Source organism: Mesocricetus auratus, unplaced genomic scaffold (assembly GCF_017639785.1).
Source record: "Mesocricetus auratus isolate SY011 unplaced genomic scaffold, BCM_Maur_2.0 Super-Scaffold_100003, whole genome shotgun sequence".
In the NCBI taxonomy this organism is placed as follows: domain Eukaryota; kingdom Metazoa; phylum Chordata; class Mammalia; order Rodentia; family Cricetidae; genus Mesocricetus; species Mesocricetus auratus.
This window is the reverse complement of record NW_024429188.1, coordinates 32,981,782-33,005,006: the sequence shown is the minus strand read 5'-3', so window position 1 is coordinate 33,005,006 and position 23,225 is coordinate 32,981,782. Positions and strand designations below refer to the sequence as shown.

Genomic DNA, 23,225 nt, shown 5'->3' with positions numbered 1-23,225 from the left:
GAAAAAATGGTTTGGAAGATACTGAGCACAGGACAAAGGACTATGCTTACATAGTGAATGGAAACAATGACATGACAGAACACTAAAGCTGCCCATCTTCCTATCTAAACAGATTTCTATAAGAAAACATAAGAAAACGATAAAATACCAGGTGATTTGATTTCTGGAAATGGAACACAAAGTCTAATGGGCAAACAGGTATTAGAAGGAAGAATACTAGAAAAGAGAAAGATACATAGAGGAAGACCTTCGAAGACCTGCAGAAAGATGTTTTCCAGTTTTCAGGTAGGTACTAAACAGCTTGTATTTTTGAGAAAATAACAAAAGACTATGGATAGAAAGAAGCTAAGTTTTTACTGTGATAGTTCCCACAAGCCACTATGGAAAAAATTAATCTTTCAAGGAACATCAGAGTAAACCGATGGATTTCGCCTTAGCAGTTGAAGAAAATAAACTGACTAATCACAAGTAATAATGTATCAAAGAAAATCTATAAATTTAAAGCTATTTCAAACTAGGTTGATGTTCCCACAAGATAGCTTAAGAAAATTTATTTGAATTATAAATTATTTAGCATTTAGCAATTTAATTTCACAACACCTAACAAAAGTTAAAGATACCAGACACTAAAGTAGCACTCATAGTGAGGATAAAATGCATTAACTAAATGTAATGAAGATTTATACAGCTGGTTGAGTTCATAAAGTAAACTAAAAGTTACTATGCATGTATTTTATGTCATTAAGGCATCATAGGACAAATTGAATAGACCCATGGTAGATATAAAACCATCCATATTTCACATCTAAGAAATTTCAATACCAATACATGTCATTAAATGTATATATATATATATATATATAATGGATTAATCAAAGATTAAACATCACAAAATGTCATTAAACTTCAAAATAGAAATTGTATTCCTATTTAAATATGTAAAGATGTAAAGATGTATTGCTATTTTACCTTGTCTGCCCAAAGCATCTGATTGGTCTCATAAAACACTGAAAAATCAATAGCTAGGCAGAGAAGGGATAGGTGGGGCTGGCCAGCAGAGAGAAAAGGGGAGCCAGCCAGCCAGCCAGTCTGGGACCAGCCAGCCGGGGGCCATCCAATCAGAAATGGAGGAAGCAACAAAGCAGGATGGATAGTATACAGAAGAGATAATCAAGCCTTGGCGCAGCACATAGATTAATAAAAACAGGATAAATTAAAAGAGCTAGTGAAATAATCCTAAATTAACGCTAAGAATTCATAATTCCTAATAAATCTCCATTCCATGATTTGGGGGATTGCAGTTCAAGAAAGCCGGCTGCCAACCTCAATTTTCTTTGCCTTTATCTGTCTTAATCAATAGTTTTGGACATGAAAAATTGGCCACAATTCAAAACCACCTGATTTAAAACTGCAACATTAATAATGAGAAACAAAGCAACAAAAATTTAGACTTGGAATAATAAACCATATTTCTTAGACTTAATCTATATATCTTATCAATTAAATTATATACTCCACAATCTAATTTATTTTTATCTTCATTTTAAAAGACACAACACATTGGAATTAAATGATTCCCTAGTTATAATCCATATGTTGTATTTCCATTAACATAAACCAGAAAAAGTCAATAAGTACTAACAATTAACTCAACATTGTTTTGGCCTCTGGCCTGTTTCTTAAGGCATTTTGTCAATAGGATATATAGAAATATTGCTACATCCTCACAAATTGTCTTGAGGGAAATACACTTGTAATTTTATCATGATGGATATTTGCGGCAACTACATTACTACTAAGTATACCACAGCTTTTCCTTCTGAACAGTTTCCAACATAAGGCAAACACACACACAGAGACAGAGAGAGACAGAGAGAGAGAGGGGGGAGGGAGGGCAAAAGAGAGAGGAAGGGAGAGAGAACCCAAACCCCAAACCACACTATACACTGCTATAAGATGTTTTCCAGTATCATAGATGCAGTTGTATTTCACAATTCATCAGACAGACCAGTACTACCTAGGCAGATGCTCTCATACTTTCACAAGACATTCAAAGCACAATTTTTAATCTTAATTGTTATGTTGATTTTTATATTATGTTCAAGGAACATTCTTCCATGTGAACTACAGTAGCTAAATATTCAAAATATTGCTGCAAAAAGAAAGACAATAAGGAAAATGAAATCTCAAAGTCTTACCTTGAGATACCATTTGTACTTGGCATGTTCCCAACTTTCAGGATTTTGTGTCTTTTTGAAAAACTGTTCAACTTCATTCAGCCATTGATTAAATACCTTCATATCATAATGAAAATGTCTCCATTTTTCAAGTGATCTATCAAATTGCCTAGAATTGAAAACAGATGAAACAATGTAAGTGGTTTATAGAATACAGTTTATAGATACCACACATACTTTCATTTATGCTGACAAACATTATTTTTGCAGTGTCTTCCATTTGTAGATTTCAGTTTCAATGATCAGACATAATCATTAATATAAAATCAGAAGTACAACGTATAACTTATATACATTATATATATATATAAGACAATTGTTTAGGAGTATTAGCATCTTCCTTGTAATAATTTTAAAAAGCTATTCTAGGACTTTAGAAACATTTCAAAATTATAAAAATTATATAAGAATCAGACGTTATTTTTTTGTGAGACATGGTTTCTCTATATTGTTTTGGAGGCAGTCGGTGCAGCCCGGCCTCGAACTCACAGAGATCTGCCTGCCTCTGCATCCAGAGAGCTGGGATTAAAAGCATGCGCCACCACCGCCCAGCCAGTCGTTAAATTTTAAAGTACATTTGGATCAAAATAAAGGTATCTCATCAGGTTTATGAGTTGCAGCATTCCTCCTGGTTCAAAATTTTAATAGGATTATGAAGCATCCAGCTGAGTGCAGAAACCCCTCTTCCCACCCTACCTCAATTCCATGGGGACTCTGCCAAACATTTGTATTGACCCAGCTATGCTCCTTTCTACAGACTGTTTCAGCCCTCCATTCTACTCTATCCCAATTACATTATGTGAGCCACCAGCACCTAGAAACACCTTCTACCAAAAATGTTCAGTGGCCACACAGAGCTAAGAATCAGGTAGGCAATTTCCACTTTACTTTCTGTACTCATCGTGGTATCTACTGTCTCCCCCTCAGTCCTTTAGCAATCTGCTTGCAGGTACATTTCCTCCAACATCAAGTCAATTCACTAGAGTTAAAAGTCTTTGTACAAAACAAGTCCTTCTAGCCCTTTCACCTGTCTCCCAAGACATGTTCTTTACCTTAGTGAAACCTACTTTCATTAGCCTCTCTGTTTACTACAATTCCAATTTCCGGGGAACCCCACCTCTTGATGAGGACAGAATCACCTTAACTCTTTCTTGAAAATCTTCTAAGCGTTTCTTTAATTAGCAAACTTCTATTCCTCTATGCCACTCATTTACCTGCAGAAGCACTCTCTACCACACAACCCACAACCATCTACTTTCCTAAAATCCAGAGTGATCAATGAAACCCAGGAATGGAATACTCAACAATGACAAAACCAAATAGCAACACCTAGAATCACCTCAATTATACAAACTGCAGATGCCTAGACACCAGCAAAAAAGAGCACACATTAGGAGTTAAGACAACATGCTTTCTCTGTAACCCACTAAAACAGTAGGCCCTAAGAAACTCAATATAGCTGAAGCACAAGACATGTATTTTAAAATAGGAAGTATGAATATGTTCAAAGACCTTGAAGAGGCTATAAATAAATACCTTAATGTAGAATGTGAAAACACAAACAGTGGCATGAAATAATAAAAAAGATATGAAAGCATAATTTAACACAGACTGACAATCACTAAAGAAATACCCAAATGAAATAAAACTGAAATTGAATAACTTAGGAAATCAAACACAGAATTTGGATGTAAACCTCACTAATAAAGGATAAAATATGGAACAGGGAACTTCAGGCATTGCAGACAAGGTAGAAGAAATGAATAGCCCAGTTTAAGAAAATGAAAAATAAAATAAAAAACTAGGAGCAAAACATCTAGGAAATTTTTATACTAGATAACATGAAAAGCCCAAATAGGTGAATAATAGGGACAAAGGAAGGAAAAGAAACCCAGGTTACAGTCACAGAAAATATTTTCAATGAAAAAAGTTTCACCAACATAAAGAAGGAAATGCTTAACAAGATACAAGCAGTATACAGACATCTCTGTTCCTGCAGACCCAATCTTCAAGGTCATCAAAAGAACTTCATCAGAAAACTAGCTTCAGCCTCCCCTCCCACCCCCTCCCATGCCTATGGATCCCACAGATCATCCTCGCCCTGACCTCTCTTTCCCTGTTTGTCACTGTTCCAAGCCCTCAATTTAGGCAGACACCCCATGTTCAATCACAGGACACATCTGCCAGAAGAGCAGGGAGGCTTCCACTGGACCTTTTCCATACTCCAGGCCCCAAATCCCTAATCCTCAGGTTCTAGTGCTGCAATAGAACACTCGCATCTGTCTTCCTTCCCAGCTGTACATGCCTCCTGTGAATCCCACACACTGGTATCTTCTCCTAGCTTTCTCCAACGCCAGGAAGTACTCCTAATGAACACATAGGCAAACTGGCAAGAAAAAACAGACAACATACAACCAACAACACTCTAAAAATCAAGAAAGGAACAGAAACCAAGGAAGAAAACAACCACCCAACAAAGACAATTGGAGAAATCAGCATCTCCACCTATAATCATGTCAAACCCAGACATCTAGACATCAGTCAAAACACACAATCAATAGCAGCCAGGCAAATATGTCGCCACTAGAATCCAGCACAGTAGGCCCTGAATATTTCAAAATAATACAATAAGAAGGCCGTAAAACAAACTATAGTAAGATGATACGGAGCATTAAAGGGGAAATGAATAAGTCTCTTGAAAAAAAAATCAAGAACTAAACAAACAACAACAAAAATGAAGGATATGTTGCCCTCCCTGGGAGCAGAGGGGGAATGGAGTGGAGGTGAGGAGTTGGAAGGTTTGGGGGTGGGGGAGGAAGGGAGGGAGAGGGAACTGAAAGTGACATGGGTAAAAAGTTATATTAAAAATATATAAAAAGAAAAAATGAAGGGTACGAATAAATTCCTCAAAGAAAACCAGGAGAACACAAGCAAGAGATTTAAGAAAAATGAATAAATCCCCTTTAAAAAGCCAATGAAAAACAAATAGTGGAAGGAAATGAATACAACTGTCCAAGACCGGAAAGTACAAATAGAAGCAATAAAGAAAACAGACACTGAGGGATTTCTGAAAATGCAAATTTTAGTAATGAAAACCACCAGAATTTATAAAGGCAAGCTTCGTCAACACAATTCAAGAGGTGGAAGAGAAAATCTCAGGCACAAAAAATGTTAAATCTAAAAGAGAATCTTGGACAGAAAATATGCAGAAATCTTGGAAACTAAGAAAAGACCAAACCTAAGAATACTAGGAATTGAAGGAGAAGAATCCCAGTTCAAAGGTTCAGAGGATATTTTAAACAAAATTACTGAAGAAAATTTTCCTACCCTAAAGAAGGAGACACCTAAAAAAGTACAAGAAGCTTACAGAACACCAAATGCATTGTACCAGAAAAATATCTTGCTGTAGATTCTTCCAGTATCTTATTCTTTTTGGTAAAAAACGTGGGTTTTACTTCAGACAGTTGAAGACTATCTGATTATTTATTGGGCAAAATTTCTCCCATGCATTCTGAGTTAACTAATTACATTCCCTAGTCATGTGTGAAACCTGTTTTCCAATACCAGGTCTTAGTTTACTTACTACATTCCTTAGCTATCTGTTAGACCTATCTCCCACTATTGGGTCCTTGCTCCCCTTTACAATGTAATTGCAGAAATTTGCCTTCCTGCAATTGTCCTTATAGAAAGGCATCTGGTCAGTGTTCAGGACCCAAGCAAAAGCATTCCATGTAAGACATTCCCAGATGTCCAAGGGCATAGAATTACTACAAGACCAAGTCTGCTGATTCATAGCTGCTTAGATGGATAGGAAAAGTAAGCCTGCACTGGTTTTATGTCACTGGTAGATAGAGAAGCAATAACCTAAACTAGCCCTGCACTGAAAGATTCTTAATCTTCTCATCTCAGTTTATTACCCAGGATTTTAGCACAGAGATTTACTGCTTGATTTGCCTCCCAGAAGAAAAGACAAAAGTAATCAGCCAATTTGCTCATCTCATGGAAAAGCAAAATTTCCTGGAGACCCATGCCTCCAAAGAGCACTGGAAGGTACTAGGTTCTGTTTCTTGTGCAAATTAAACTTAGACCCTCTTCTTGACCTAGAGCGCTAAGCAACTGGTGCTAAAGGTTTATCCTAGAAGATTTAGTTTATTGCTCTGTGAGAAAATCTTATCTGCCTTGCTGACCCTAAGAAACTTAGAGTCTCACATTGTATTGTAAAAAGAGTTACTGTTGAAAACATGCATATACACCCATACCTCCAAGAACTGGATGAGGAGGAGGAGGGTCAGGAGGAGGAGGAGAAGGAGCATGAGGAGGAGCAGGAGGAGAAGGAGGAGCAGGAGGAGGAACAGGAGGAGGAGGAGGAGCAGGAGGAGGAGCAGGAGGAGGAGGAAAGAAATATTCAGAGGAGAAATTGTGTGAGTCAATTCTTTCCCTCAGACCCCTTAGTTATTTTTCCACTGAGGAAATCCAAAGAATTATAAGCACGTATTAAAAAATTGTAGTATACAAAATTGGAAAATCTAAAAGAAATGCAGACTTTTCTTAATAGGTAAGATTTACCAAAGTTAAATAAAGATCATATAAACAATTTAAACAGACCCTATACCTCCTGGTGAAATAGAAACAATCGTTACAAGTCTCCCAAGGAAAAAAGAAAGCTCAGGACCAGATGGTTTCAGTTGAGAATTCTATCAGACTTTCTAAAAAGAGTTAAAACTAATGCTTCTCAAATTATGCAGCAAAATAGGAATGGAAGGAACATTGCCCAATACATTTAATGAGGCCACAGTTACACTGATACCAAAACCTCATAAAAAATCAAAAATCAAAGAAAATTACAAAAATATTTCACTTCTAAACATAGGCACAAAAGTCATCAATAAACTGAATCCAAGAGCATATCAAAATGTCATCCACCATGATCAAATACAATTCATCGCACAGGTGCAGGAATGGTTCAACATATGCAAATCAACAATTGTAATCCATCATATAAATAAGCAGAAAGAAAATACACATAATCATTTCATTAGAGACAGAAAAGGTTTTTGACAAAATCAAATGCCCCTTCATAACACTCCTGGAGAGATTAAGAACACAAGGGACACACCTCAATATAATAAAGGCAATTTACAACAAGCCTAGAGTCAACATACAATTAAATGGAGAGAAACTCAGAGTAATTCCAATAAAATCAGGAACAAGAGTAATTTGGCAATTCTCTCACTTTCTACTCAATGTAATAATTGAAGTTTTAGCTAGAATAGAAAAAATTTAGTAGATCAAGGAGGTACAATTTGAAAAAGAAGAAGGTAAAGTATCACCATTTGCAGATGATACTTTATTATATATAAGTGAGCCTGTCTTTAACAATTAATAATATTCTAGAATTACAAAAATAAAATGCATTTCTCAGCCAACAAAATGATAATTGGTATGTTATTATGTTTACAAATGATCTAGTATTCAAATGTAATCAGTGTTATCTCATATACAATAAGTGGTCTGATAATACATTTTAAGAGCTTATTTCCATTAAAAACAAGTTGGGTTTTCAGATGTATTCTAGGAATCTGTGTTTCTAGAAATCAAGAGCTGCTGTTGAATAAGAATTTTAAATACTGAAATACACTTAGCACTGTTCCATGTTGGTAAAACTAAAGTCAATGATTAACTAAATTTTTCTTTTCTCTTGTGTGTGTGTGTGTGTGTGTGTGTGTGTGTGAATATATGTCATGTACTCCTGTGTTGTGGAATATTATTGTAACTGAGCAAAGCTGTGTTATATTTGTTTATAGTGTGGAACCTTAGTTTAACTGTGTAGAGGCGTGTTACACATTTGTTTAACTATATAAGGGTGTGTGCTTAATTATGTAAAGATGTGTTGCATTTATTTTGTTTCACCTTGCCTGCCTAAGGCACCTGATTGTTTTAACAAAGACATAGAGAATAAATAGAGGAGAAATCTAGCAAAGAGGGAAATGAAAAAGAGGAATGAGGGAGAAGACTGAATGAGGGAGAAGACTGTGGGGAGAATCTTGGTATCCACTGTTAGTTAGACAGGAGAAACAGTGAAGGTAAGATATATAAAAAGAAAATAAGAAAGGTAAAAATTCCCAAAGCAAAAAGTAGATAAAGAGAAACAGGTAAAGACAGAAATGAGTCTAAGCTAGGCCAAACTTTTAAAACTTACAATAAGTCTCCATGCCATGATTTGGGAGCATGTTTGGGCTCCCCAAAAGAAAAGGCCTAGTACAATTCTGGCTACTCTGGAGCAGGAGTTACAGTAGGCAACATTGAGCAGCCATATCTGGGTGCTGAGAATTGAACCTGAGTCCTCCAGAGAAGCGATCAGCATTCTCAATAATGGAGAATTTCTCTATCCCCTATGATGATTTCACTTTTCATTATCTATTTTTCAATATTGCTTAGTTTATATTTTCACATTTTATGAAATGTGATTTTAAAATAATTTAACTGGCAAACTTTTGTGTTAATTACTGATTCTTCTCCTAGTATCCTAGTCTGAGAAGCACACAGTAGTGTACAAGAGCACAGTGTACAGTTGATCATAATTTATCCACCCAACTTTGTAGCAGTCAGCATTCTTCTTATTAGTTTGCTTCTATTACCATTCCATCATCTGAATTGTCCCTTTAACACTGCTAACTACTAGAAGGTAGCTTTTTGTTAAATATGCATGTTGTAATAACTAGGCTACCCCAGGGTTTCCAATCACAAATTCACCCTATCACTCATCATACTGGTACTATTATTTTCCACCAGAATCTACAATATCTCCTCCCATCCTCATTCCTAAGTCCTTTTCATAGGCTTTCAATCTGTAAGGACCATACACTTGATCTCTGTACACCTAGCTTTTAATGACTAGGAAAGTAAAAATAGAAGGGAAGACAATATGAGTGTCTTGTATATTTATAGCCTCTTTGATACCCACATAGTAAGGCTGAATGGGGTTTGGTGGCACATAGGATTGTTTGAAGTTTCCCTGGTCCCTTCTAAATGCCCCTGCACTTTAGTCCCTATTCTTTATATTCTTTTTAGTGCTATCTACAACTCTTCCAAACCAAAGCTTTGCAATTTTAACAGTTTTATGTGAACAAGCGAAAAAATAATTAGATAAATATATAAAGTTTTCCATACAGGAGCAATCCTCTAAAACTTTGGAAACCATGAAGTTGATTTAATTTTATTGTTAAAATTGCTGTCCAAATGAATAACTCTATCCAAAGAAAATATTAAAGAATAAAAATGTATGTTTTACACATAATGACGTTTAATGGGGGTAATAATACTTTAAACTCCATTTCAAACATCACATAAAGTTTTAATATACAGTCTTAATATTTAATACACATTAGCAGCAACCTAAATTTATCATAGGAAATAATAATTTTATCATGTGTAATTATAAAATCTCTTCCACCAAAGATGATTATATGCGTATATGTAACGTTTTACTGTTTTTACAATATTTAGTTTATAAAATTAGTCTCCAGTCTGTTACTGTGTTCTTTAAATTCCTCTCCCTCCATTAACTAAATGGTCTAGGGATGAGCAAAATGGATGCAGCAAGTTGACACATATAAGGAAACATTTAACTGTAACATTCTGAGAAATGAATATTTTACTTTCTATGTTATATTTAAGGGTAAAAATGTTCCAATGCCTTTCCCTGGGTGTAAGAGGCAATGTGAGACAAACTAAATAAACAAACAAAAAATGTCACTGTAGACATAAGTATAATAAATCAAGTGATTTTGAAATTTTGCAAATATTAAAATTCTCATTCACTATGCAAGCAGTATTTAAAATTGCAGTGCTCTTTCATTTATGTGCAGCATAATTTATTTCCTGCTGTTCTAAATCAAATTAGTCAGATTATTTTCAAGCATAAATTACATTTAGAGAGTAATTTAGGTACTTTGGGACATACTTTAACACTTTCAACCCATTAAGGTGGTGCTAAATTCCAAGAAATATATTTAAATAAATAACCCCTGAGTAGCCTTCTGACATATCTATTGTGGCTTTATACTTAGGCCTGCAAATTCAGCACTACCATGCTGATCATTTCTTCGTATATATTTTCTCTTTGATTAGGGGACTAAGAAAGATCTTGGCTAAAATCTCATGTTTGAAAGTCTAGGCAACCTATAAATAAAGGTAGATTAGTTAGCTGCCCAGAATATTAGTGCCTTGCTATGAAATGCATTTGAGTAGTTCCTGATGATCCATGTGTTAGAGTCTTGGTTTTTTGTGGGATATTTAAGAGGTGGAATTTAGTGGAAATTCATGAGGGGGTTCTGTTTCTTATAGCAATTAAGGACGTTCTAAAAGGATTATTATAAAATCCCTATAACCCTCACCTAACCGATCACTCTGGCTTTCCACCTCTGGTGATGTGAGTATTTCTCCCTCATGTGTTCCTGCCTTGGTGTGACAGACATTAATATCTTACTAGGATAGGCTTAATGCTGCTACAATGTTTTTGAGTCAGTACAATGTGAAATAAAAGTCTTTCATTTTTAAACATGAAGTATCTTATATATTTCTTTATAAGATGATGCATACACACATCTCACATTCCCAAGGAATCAAATCATTTAGTAATACCTAAATATATTAATAGTTGTGGAGGTTTCTTTACAAGACATAACACACCTGGAAGCAAGTTCCCATGTCACCAATTGTCAGTTCTCAACCCTTAGACACAGTCCTCAGCTCTGTAGGCTAAACCAAAAAGTCCATATCTAGCTTACATACTGATCACTAGATGTACATACGTGCGATTAGTCTCCTGGAGACTAATGGAATGAATGGAACTGGACTCACCCTTGCGCCTGGTGAGGTCAAGTAGAGTGAAGGCAGGTTAAGTAGAGTGAATGCAGAATGGGAGGATAGAATGTTTATCAATCTTTAGTAAGCAATTGATCTATCTGAAAACTGATTATAAAGCTGTTCTTTATTTCTGAAGGTTAATTATTAGGGAGAAATTAATGCATGTGAACTTCTTTCACAAGATATTGCAATCAGTGCTGGACTTTTAAATTTCAACCATTGTGATTGTCATGGTGTGTATTTCATTTTAATTTTAACATGCATGCTACTCGATAGATATTAAGATTTACAAACTGGAGAGATTGTACAAGCCAGAAGTGTCATGACAGGGGAACCCAGAGAGAGACAGCTGACCTGAGCTCTTGGGAGTTGATGGACTCTGGACGAACAGCTGGGGAGTCTCTATGGGACCTACCTAGGCCCTCTGCATGTGTGTGACAGTTGTGTAGATTGGTCTCTTTATAAGGCTCCTAGCAGTGGGATCAGGACCTGTCTTTGGAGCTTAGCTGACTTTTGGAAACCTGTTCCCTATGCTGGATTACTTTGTGCAGCTTTGATGCAGAGAGAAGAGATCAGTCCTGACTCAACTTGATTGCCCTGCTTTGTTCAAGCCTATGGGAAGCCTGCCCTTTAATGAATGGAAACTGAGGAGGAGTGGAAGAAGAGGAAGTTGGAGGGGCAGTGGGGGGTCCAAGAAGATGGGGAGGGATGGGAAACTGAAGTTGGTTTGTAAAATAAGTGGAAAAAGTTATTTAAATAAAATAAAATTTAAAAAATATTTAGACACTGTTTACTGGTATTTGGATTTCTACATTTTTGTGATGATGACAAGTGTTAGAGTTACACTGAAGGATAAAATGCATTATTGATCTTTTTTGGTGATTATTTTATGAACATCAGTCAGGCAAAATACAGAATATTACAAATAGTCCTCATAATAATATTTTTGTGACTTATCAGTTTTCAAGAATTTTTCCAATTTTTCTGTTGTTTTTTATTACTCCCTTAATGATTAATAAGAATACTCCATAATTATGGATATGCATACTTCATATAATATATATGCATTTGAAATATCTCCTCCCAATATGTGGCATTAAGTTTTAGTCTCCTGATGGTGTATTTTGATATACATAAATTATTATTATGCAGTGTAGTTTAGTATGTTGTTTTTATTTAGGATAGTTTGATCCAAAAGTTGTAATAATATTTATTTATCAAATAATCATGAACACATTCTTGTTTATTTTTGCAAAATGTATATTAAGATAACATTTCACATTTAGGAATAAAGCTGTTAAGATTTCATGTTGTATGTTATATAATACAAAAATAATATATGCATATTTTTGTATTTTTTAGGTAAGGCATGCAATATGTAGAAAATGAGTATCTAGTGAAAAAGTAAGTATATTTATACTGAAAAATACTTGTCCCACTTCCAAAACCCCACTCAGTAGTTCTACTTTCACTGTTAATAAAAATTTCATAATTTGAAATATTTATGGAGCAAAGCAAGAAGAAAACTAACACAATGTTATAAAGTGATAGCTTTTAATTTAGTTTTACTGTTTTCAATGTAGCCAGTGTTGCTATTTTTACAGTTCTAGATTGACATTTTATTCTGTAACACCCTGTTTATTTTATTGATCCTTAATCCTCCCTAGGTTGTGAGCCTGGTTCTCAGGATTCAAATGATTTTGGATTACTGCTTTGATTTTTAGTTTCTCACAGTTTTTATCATAGCCAAGTTTAGAAAAACATTCTTAGGCTTTTATTGTTTTGTTCACCGTTTAAATCCATTAATTCTGATTCCCCAACTTCTCATATTTACTTTTCATTCATTTTCATATGAAAAGTTAAAAAAGTTAGCCAGGATTTGAAACTTAATGAACCTAATTCAATCGTCAAATACACTTTTACCATTTTTAAGGGAGACAGCTATAATTTGCATTACACGATGTACAGGTATCTCTGTAGCATCTCACTCACTCTAGAATGAAATGTTCAGCTGAAATCTGGAGTAGGATTCAGAAATTTTATCTATTAAAGCATCAAGAAATAAATATTTTAAGCTTTATGTGACTCAGACTTTTATGTTGCAGAGATACGTTGTGACTCTAAACCAGTATTAGACTTAATGTAAACAAATGGTGTGGTTGAAATTCAATGATACTTCATTTTCAGAAATACGAGGTGACCCAGGAAATGAACTATAGGTATGAATTAACCAACCTTTTTTCTAGAGGATTAAGACACAACTCCCAGGTTTGGCCTGCTGGATAGGACCATTCTTTGAGCCAAACTGAAATCATTTTCAGAAGTTCTGGACCTAATTACCAAGACTATTAGAGCTGAGCTTGTAGACTGTTTGCTTTCTGTCTTAGAAGGAGAGCATGGGGCACGGGAGGAGGTGGGGGATAATCCATGGGATTCCTACTTGAGATTTAGCCACCTAACCCAGGAAATTATATGCAATTCTGCCCAAATTGCATGTGCCCTCGCAATCTCTAAGAAGGGCTAGAATATATAAATGAGGAAAGATATTCCATGGGGAGTCCATTTATACAATCATGGGATAGTTATCATGTATGCTATGTGCAGTGTGGCTGGCTTCAAGTCATACATGTTTCTGCCTGTGTGGGCTATTCTTTCCAATATGTCGTAAGTGGTTCACAAAGACTGATATGTCACTAAATTTGTATTTCTTTTCTCTCATCTTCACTTTTTAGTTAATGATATCTAACATAGAATTTTTGAGATTAACATTCATACCTCTCCTTATGCTTTCCATGATTTTCATCTCTGTGTGTCTTCAAACTAAAATTGGTTTTAAATATACCCTACCCCACTGCCATGGCCTTTTGTGAGAGCACCTGATACTCTGTCTTCCACAGATTAGTGCTCATCTTTCCTATTTTCAGTTTATTAGCACTGCAACTAATTGTTACACTGCCACACATCCCTTATGATCCTAATATACTCACTGAGAGAGTAATCTGTGTATGTTACATTTGAGAATTGATTATCTTAATTTCCAAAGTATTCTAAGGCCAGCATTTACTTTGAACACTTAGCTATATCTAGGAATGCTACCTTCTCAATGGTGCCTGTCTTTCCCCGTTAGTAGATATCCTCAGAACACATTTTGAGCTTCTTAGGAAAACAACTGTTAATACGTAACATCATTTCCTAATTGTAAACTCATATTTACAGTGCTACTTTTCCCAGTATACTGTACACCTAGCAGAGAGAGAAATATGCTATATGAATATACAATTTATTAATAACAAGCATTGTTCTTGGCACTTGTATTGGTCAATGCATTTTATAAAGTTATGTATGAATGAGTAGCTTCCTGGGAGATTTTTAAGATTCATATCTTCTGTTTAGGAGCCATAAATGTTTGGTTTTCTTATTTTACCTTTTGGAGTCCAAATAATCTCAGAAAAATAAAATTAATGAATGAAAAAGATATAGATATACTATAGCCTATGGATGACAAAAGTACACTAGCATTATTCATATTAATACCTCTACTCTCATATTTCTCAGAATTATAAATTTTATATTTCAAAGGAAAAGATTCACAAATTATCTGAAGTTCCTGTAAAGTAAAATTTTATCACATATACCATCTTCATAGCCAATTTTCATTTCCAATTTCTCTAGACTTACTATGAATATTCCAGAGAGTTACTGTCATTTTATTTCTTTGTAGTGTTTATCATATTATTCCTTGTTCTACAATACGTTTTCTTGGAGATTTTTCTTCAAACTATATCCTCCTCAATGATAACCTTTTTTCATATTCTTAATAAGAAATAATTCAGCTTCTTTGAGTAAGCTGTACACAGTTTTTCTTTCATTGTTTCCTTTAAAATCACTTTATTGACATACAGCACCTCTAAATAGTTAAAACACATCTTGATGATATATAACTGTGAAATCAATACCATCCAAAACATAGAAATGCCACCCATCTACAAAGGTTCTTCTTACTCTCTTCAGTGATAGTTTAGGGTAGTAATTTATAATTTCAGGTATACATTATATCCCTGATAACTATATGAACTATGTTATATAGTAGATATACAGAGCTCATATTGTGCAATTAGAACTTTGTTCCCTTTAGCCAAATATTTTTATTTGTTCTGCTTTAAAGAATTTGCCCTACTTTGATTTGTACTGGTGCTATTGCTATGTTTTCTACAACAGAAAATCTAACAGCAGTTAACCTATACCTTTAAAAATTAAATTCAAGTATTCACATGATTAATTTTAAAATGTACAATAAGTATTAATTTTGTGTTATTATACATTTAATAGAAACACTCTGCAGATCAGTAATTTCTTTTTATGATTTATGTGCTTTTATTATTAATTATTAATTTTTAAATGTTTTAAAATTTAAAATTTTAGTTGCACAAATTACCCATCCCTCTTCTTCTATTGTCACTCTTATTATTTATTATTGTCTCCCAAATTCACAGTCTTCTTTTTAATAGCCATTGTTGCCATATAAAAATAAGTGAACAGAGAGAGAGAGAGAGAGAGAGAGAGAGAGAGAGAGAGAGAGAGAGAGAAAGCCAGATAAATCTACTCAGTGTTGCCTAAATTATGTTTCTAGAGCTGACCACTTAGCATTGGATAACCCAGTCATGAAGCTCATCCTTGACTAAGACTAACTCATCCTCTCTCAGCATTTACTAATTGCTTTCATTCCTTTTTTTCTAAGAGTTATTTATTGGTATGTAGACAGTGTTCTATTGAATATATCTCTGCACCAGATCTCATTACAGATGGTTACAAGTCATTGTGTGGTTGCTGGGAATTGAACTCAGGACCTCTGGAAGATCACCTAGTGTTTTTTAACCACTGAGCCATCTCTTCAGGCCAATTGTTTATATATTTTAATCTAGTGATGCAGTTTTATGAAATTCTCCCCATCATTGTTTTGAGGTAAACCTTTGGTAGAATAGTTGGGGTAATTTCAAATTACCGTCTTCCAAAATGGGGATATACTTTTTGGTTAAGAGCAGGCACTAAAACATTAAGATTACATAGCAGGCAAAATTTGAAGACAGGATACTGTGACTTTAAAATTTCATGTTATTGCTTATTGATTCTATATAAACTTCTGCCAAGTTATTTGAACCTATCAATTTCAGAATTAACATTTATGAAATAACCATAATTTCTAATGCATAAGGTTTTTAGTACTAATTATAAATGTTGTAGTAAAGCTTGTTAAAATATATTAAGTACTGAATCAATGGTAGAAATAATAATCACAACAAATTCTATGTAATTATATATAAAATTCATATATACACACATATGAATTTTATATATAAATACACATATTTACATAGTGGTCACATTTATATATTATTGAATTATAAGGAAAATACATACATATATGAAACTTTCAAAGGCACAGTTAAAATACAAAACTATAAATGAGAAAGTATATCTAGTTGTTATTTTATAAAATGATCTCTCTTTTTTTTCAGAAGGACTCCTTGTAAAGATAAAATCTGTAGAAAGATTAAAATTAAAGATTATGATAACTGTATATTTCAATATTATTTGGAATTATAGTACAGTCATACTACACTATGTGTAAGGCTGCAATATCAAATAAGTGGTAGATTGATATAAGAGAATTGAAAATTTTGAGCCTTCTTGGACTACAGACTGACTTAACGGCCAGTTGGAACAGTATAGTGAGATCCCATCTCTGAATAAAATGTAAAAAGAGCGCTAGAAATATATATTAGTGATAAAACTCATGTCTAACATTTCCAAGGTCCCATTTCAGTCCCTAGCACCACCTTACAATCATCATCGTCATCGGTAATTGAAGTCTAAAATGAATTTGGAAGAAAGTAACCTTTAATTTATCTTTATTCTACATGGGAAATTCTATTTACTCTTTTATTTAATTTCCTGGAACCATTTCTTTGCACATTACGTTGGTTACAATTAGAAAGAATATCCTACTCCTAATGTGTGATGTTAATGAACGTACTAAGCTATTTTACTATCTTAACTCTTAACTTTTCTAATGTATTGTTTATGGAACAATCACTTTCAAGGCTTGTGAAATCATAATCTCTTAACAATGGTTCTTATGATTGTCGACTAATATAAAAGTAAATTTCCAATAAAGAAAATGTTGTTGTTAATTTTCTATAATGTAGATACAGCCATACTTAAAAAAATTACAGGTGCCAATTGAGATTAACAGAGAATTAGTGTCAAAGATGGCAAAAGTACGTCAAAAGAAGAAATTTTCTAAGCTTAATTGGTCAAAAGCAATAAAGAAAAGAAGATATAATTTTAGTAGACATGACACCAATTTTTGGGCATTTCACAAAGAAGTTAGAGTTAAGGGGTCTAAAGTACTTTCTTGTTAAATTACAGAAGAATTAATTAACTACAAAGTACATTTAAGTTTATACACAGAAAAAAATGTTAAACAATATCTTCCAGGAGTCTCTTATGAGAAGTGTAGCTGCAATGCTCATTTTACCTCAAATACACTAATGCTATGTCTATCAGTGTACCAGGTTCTCCTACCTATTCCCCAGTCTAGATGTATTCCTATGAGCAGGACTGTTTCAAAGTGAAATGTCAGAAGAAACACAACTTCCAACTCACTGAACTAAAATATTATGTGACATTAGCAACTTGAAGTCAAAAGAATTTTTATCATATCTGACTATCTTACGGATAAGTATTATCATATAAATCAAGTATCTTGTTATTTCACTTTCCAATTTATTAAAACACATGTGCATAAGGGAAATGTTCTTGGCATAAAGCTACTATATCCATTCTTTTCTCTTTTGCACCCGAGGGCACATGTCTAAACCTGTAGAGGTTACTTCATTATTTAATTAGAGAAGATACTTTGTTATAATTTTAGATGTTTCATCTAAGGGTTGATTAACATCAGTATATGCTATGCTCTTGGGCAAGAAAATATAATTTTGCAAAAAGAGGAGTAATCAGAACCATTTTTAAATAAGAAAAACCAACATGAATACAGAAAATGGTAGAATGTCTAAGAAGTAAAAATGTTAACTTCCATAGATGACTAGAAGTATTTTCTAAGGATGTGTGAAGAACTGAATTTGTATTCATTAGCCATTTATTTATTCATTCAATAAACACCTATTGAATAACTAGTACTGGGGCTAAAATAGTACTATATCCAGGAGTTATCAATGAAAACTAAATTATAAATCTATCAATGACAATTCATAGTTAAAAATGTGTGGATTAAACGTTATAAGGAAAATAAGAACTGTAGTTAAAGCAGATACTAATTTTGCCCTAAATGTGGCTTTGACTTTCCATTTCAATTACACAAGTCAAATTTCAAATGCCAGCATTTGGATTTTAATGCCCAAGGAACCCCTCTGGCAGATGCAGCCTATTTTAACTACAACCATGGCAAGTCAAAGTGCTCCAGAATGAACACCCCTGGGAAGTCCCTTCAGACATAATTGATAGGAATAACCGAGTAAGCAGTATCCTTTACTGGCAACCACAGCCAGGCAAATCTAAAGCATTTGCTTTATGCTGTTTCACAGAGTTTTCTGACAGGGACTATTCTCTCAAAGCATTTATGGTATTGAAAACACACCTGCTTTATTGGTTTCCTGTCTTCAGTATTCTTTCAGCCTCCTGAGACATTCCCTACACCTTTCAATAACCCACAACTGGCATCTATTCCTCAGGGTTTGCTTTTGGGAGAATCCAGAAAGAAAACATTATGCCAGTATAGAGAATATTAACTTTGCCAAAGGAATACTGAGAGTAGAATGTAGCAGTAGACAGCAACATCTTTCCAGTAGAGTAAACCATACAGTAGATGGATGACTAGAAGGATGATCAGAGATTGCCCAGGAAGAGAAAAGGAGTACACCTTATGAACTAGAGGATGCATGTAAAAACATCACAATATAGTTTCTCAACTTTACTACTAGTCTCCTAGAGGGCTCTTCCAAATAGAGTTTGCTGATTCCATGCTCAAATTTCTAGTATGGCATGTCTGAGGATTTGTAGTTGTCACAAGATCATAGTCAGTGTGTTGATGCTGGTAGGGTGAGGGACCTAGTCAAACATCAGTGGTGTGGATGGAGTGTCTGAGCAACAAGATGGACTAGAACAATATCATAAAGTCTGATGAAGGTCCTGTGACCTAATGTTTATTTGTTTTGCATGCACTGTTGTTGAAGTGTTTTTTTTTCAAAAATAAATTAAATTTGAAAGTTACTGTGAATTTAAACAAGTTAATATGTGACAAAATAATTGAAGACAGATACATTATCCACACTATCTAGTATGGTTTCCTGACGTTTATTTTCTACAGAAATTTCATGAAAATAAATACTCTAATTGTTACAATAACTATGCAACTGTTTATTTGACTGCATCAACTTAATTTCCCAAAATAACAATCAGTTGCTTTACTGACCCATTAGACTTCTTCAAATTTACCAAAGTTGATGAAAGTGAATATGATCTCACCTCCTACTTTTTAATAGTTAATGATAACCAGTATTGATCTGTGTATGCATTTGATATTCAGATGTTTTTCTGTATCACTTCATATTTTATAAAACTTTGAATCATTTTATTAGTTTAAAAATATTGATCATGAAATATTTTAATAAATTCTGATGTTGATGGCTTGTTTTTATATTGAAATATAGTCTATGAAAACATGATTAAGCTTGTTTATGATGCTTTTTGTGGTAAGTTTGAATTTAAATGGTCAAATATAACAATTTTTTCTTTATAAGTTTTACTTTAAGATAGAGAACTATCCTCTTACATAAATAATAAAAATTATCATATTTTAAGTGTTTTCATAATAGTTTGCTTTTCATGGTTAAGCAGGTTGTAGGAGGAAAACAATGCCACCATTAACCATGTGACTTACTAGAGGTGCATACAGATAAAAGAGCGGTTTACCACACTGCTAACCACACCCACTTAAGGCATGACTAATGACATATACGGACAGATGTAAAGTTGTATACATACATAGGCGATGAACTATGTCACTAGCCTGGCCCACTTTTGGGAATGGCTAGGGGCGTTACAGGGGAAGGTATAAAAGACTGAACAACGGAAGTCTTGGTCTTTTTTTCCAGCTTTCGACTTCCAGTTCGGCGGCGGAAAACTACTCGGCTCATCTGGGTTACTTGTTTGGTCTCTTGTGAGTAATTTCTACAATAAATACTTAGTATTACTTTCAGTAAGTGTGCCGTTTATCGTTGCAGCATCATTTGGTGTCAGAAGTTTCGGGATCTGGATCCAGGTGCCCAGAAAAGCGGCTACTCCTCGGCCTGACCAGGCACATGTGGACTCTCCTTTCGCTAAGTTCCCCACCACTTCTCTTGGCAAAGCACGATTCCTGCTGCTGGGAACCAGCACCTTCTACCTGCCGGTAAGGTTAGGTGGTATTCCGAGATTTCTCTTGCGGCCACGTGCTCCTTTACTGGCGGCCTGCTGACTTCGGGCACGTGTTCTTTCGCAGGCAGCCTGCTGATTTCAGCCTGAATAAACCTCCACAGGTAACAAACTTAACTGCTTTTTACAATGTCAGCTAACATTACGATGCAGGATGTTAAGAATGTTCTTGTTTTTTGTATGGATGGGATTTTAGAAAGAGTTGAGGACCTACCTTAAAGGTACTTCCTAACCACGATGGTGATTATTAGTTTCATAATCAATATAATTTTGCTAAATAAATGGTTAAAAATAGGGTGAAACTTATACAGGTCATACGGTCATTGCAGGATAGTTATGAAATCTTAGTACAAAGAATTCAGGAAATGGAATATTCCTTGCAGGATAGTAAGGAAGGTTTGGTAGAAAATATTCAGGATATTAAAAATGATAATGTAGGTCTGACAAACAGGTTTAAAGAGATGGAACAAAAAATTGAATTACTTTCAGGAAAAATGTGTGCAACAGACAGAATAGAAAAAGTGGAAGATAAGTTGAAACGTTTAACCAACAAAACTGTTCCATGTTTGATGATTTCACTAGCAAAATACAAAGACTGGAACATAAGATTGAAATGCTAACAGAAAAGATTTGTTCCATGTCTGAGAGCAATGACAAACTATCTGATAGAACGTCATATCTGGAAGACAGTTTACATGCCATTGAGATACTTTCCAAGGATGAGAATATTAAATATTTGGAATCACGTGTAAATGATGAATACAAAAAAATGAAAGATTCCATGACATCCTTAGAAAATTATTTGTTCCAAGAACTTCAAGAGCTCAGAGAAACAATGATGAATCGACTGCAGGTTTTAGAGGATGTCCAATCTGATACTTCAGAATCAGACATACAGGCAACAGGTCAGGACAGGAGTTTCCCAACACCTCTCAAATGCCAGAAAGGTGTCCCTAAGGTTGCTATGCGTTCACCTATAGTTTTCCCAGTATCTGTAACCGAAAAACCAGCAACGAAAAAGCACGCAAATGGTCCCATTGCTCATCAATGGGAACCTATACAGATGAAGGACCTAAAGGTAATCAAGGAGGCCATTGTTTTGTATGGTCTTCATTCTCCCTATGTCAGAGAGCTCCTAACCTCATGGGCCACTGCAAGTAGAGTAACCCCAAAAGACTGGGCCCAATTAGTCTCGGCAGGGCCAAAAATTCTTGTCAAATTCAATGGAGAGCTTTATGGAAGCAAGAGGCAAAAGCCTTAGGGACTCAGGAATTAAAGAATGGTCATGAAGTACCCCAAGACAAGATTCTTGGGGAGGGTGCTTACGCTGACACGCAGGTTTAGTCTGCATATGACAAGTACATGTTGTCTTTATGCCGTACAGCTGCTTTAAATGCCTTGGATAAGGTTTGTGAAACAGAAGAGATAATGCAACCCTATACCAAGGTAGTACAGGGTCCAAGGGAAAGGTTCACTGAATTTTTAGAGAGATTATCCAGAGCAATAGAAGTACAAATGGCAAATCCAGAATCTAGGCGACTCCTTATAGAATCTTTGGCATATGAGAACGCAAATCCACAATGCAGGCAGGTAATTTGGCCATTAAAAATAAGATCAGCACCTTTGGAGGAATGGGTCCTATATATAGCAAACCTGGAATGTAAAAGTCAGGATACAGGAGCTTGGATAGGCAAAGCTATTTCTACAGGCTTGAGGAGGCACCAAGATGCCAAATACCCTACCCGTGACGATATAGAGGCCTGGGTAGTGAAGGCAATCTGCAAGACTTTTAACAGACATAAAGATGCCACGTGCTTTAACTGTGGTAAAATAGGACATCTGAGTAGGAACTGTAGACAACGCATTCCTAGAAATATGCTTTTACCCGGAATGCATCAAACAGAAGGCCTCAGCTTCCTGGTCTCTGCAGGAGGTGTGGAAAGGGAAAACATTGGACCAACGAATGCTGGTCAACTACAGATAGACAATGTAGATCTTTACAGTCGGGAAACAGGAATCGGGGCCTCCAGCAGGCCCCAGAAATAAAGATTATCCGGTCATTCCCAGTGACAGTGGAGGACAGCCTGTCCCAGGACAATTAGAAGATCCGCTGCCCATTGTAAATAATACGGCACTGAATAATACATTAGCTCCAGAGGATGAATCAATTATATCAGGAGGAAATACAAAACATATATTTTGGCAAACTTCTATACAATATCATAGACTCAAGTTACCAGTTACAGTAAATAACATGGTGATTAATGACATTTTAGACACTGGACTACAGAGAAGAATTCTGAACTGAACCAACCGGTATATTTTAAGGATGTTATGACCTCAGTCTGGAAACCAGGATATGTGTTACATTGGGGAAGGGATTATGCTTTTGTTTCCACAGGGGAAGAAAAGCTTTGGGTTCCATCAAAATTAATTAAGATTCTATCAGAACAGAAGACATCTCAGAAGGAGGAAGATAACAGCTCATCTACAAATTCATATTCTACCATGGGTAAATTGACCTACTAAAAGGAAAGAGAAGTGTTTTGTTTTTTGTCTTCACAGGTAAACTCAGCAAAGAATACTGGACATATGGATTCCTGAAGAAGAATGAATAGCTACCCTGAG

General features: G+C 34.9%; 1 protein-coding gene across 8 annotated transcripts in view; it reads right to left on the bottom strand.

Moving 5' to 3' along the window:
- Dmd (dystrophin) overlaps positions 1-23,225 on the bottom strand; it is a 2,157,616-nt gene that overhangs the window by 1,084,273 nt on the left and 1,050,118 nt on the right. For all 8 annotated transcript variants that reach the window (XM_040744180.1, XM_021232987.2, XM_040744181.1 and 5 more), the window contains one exon: positions 2,199-2,346. In XM_040744180.1, coding sequence (XP_040600114.1) covers positions 2,199-2,346 — 148 coding nt within the window. The remainder of the gene's footprint in view (positions 1-2,198; positions 2,347-23,225) is intronic.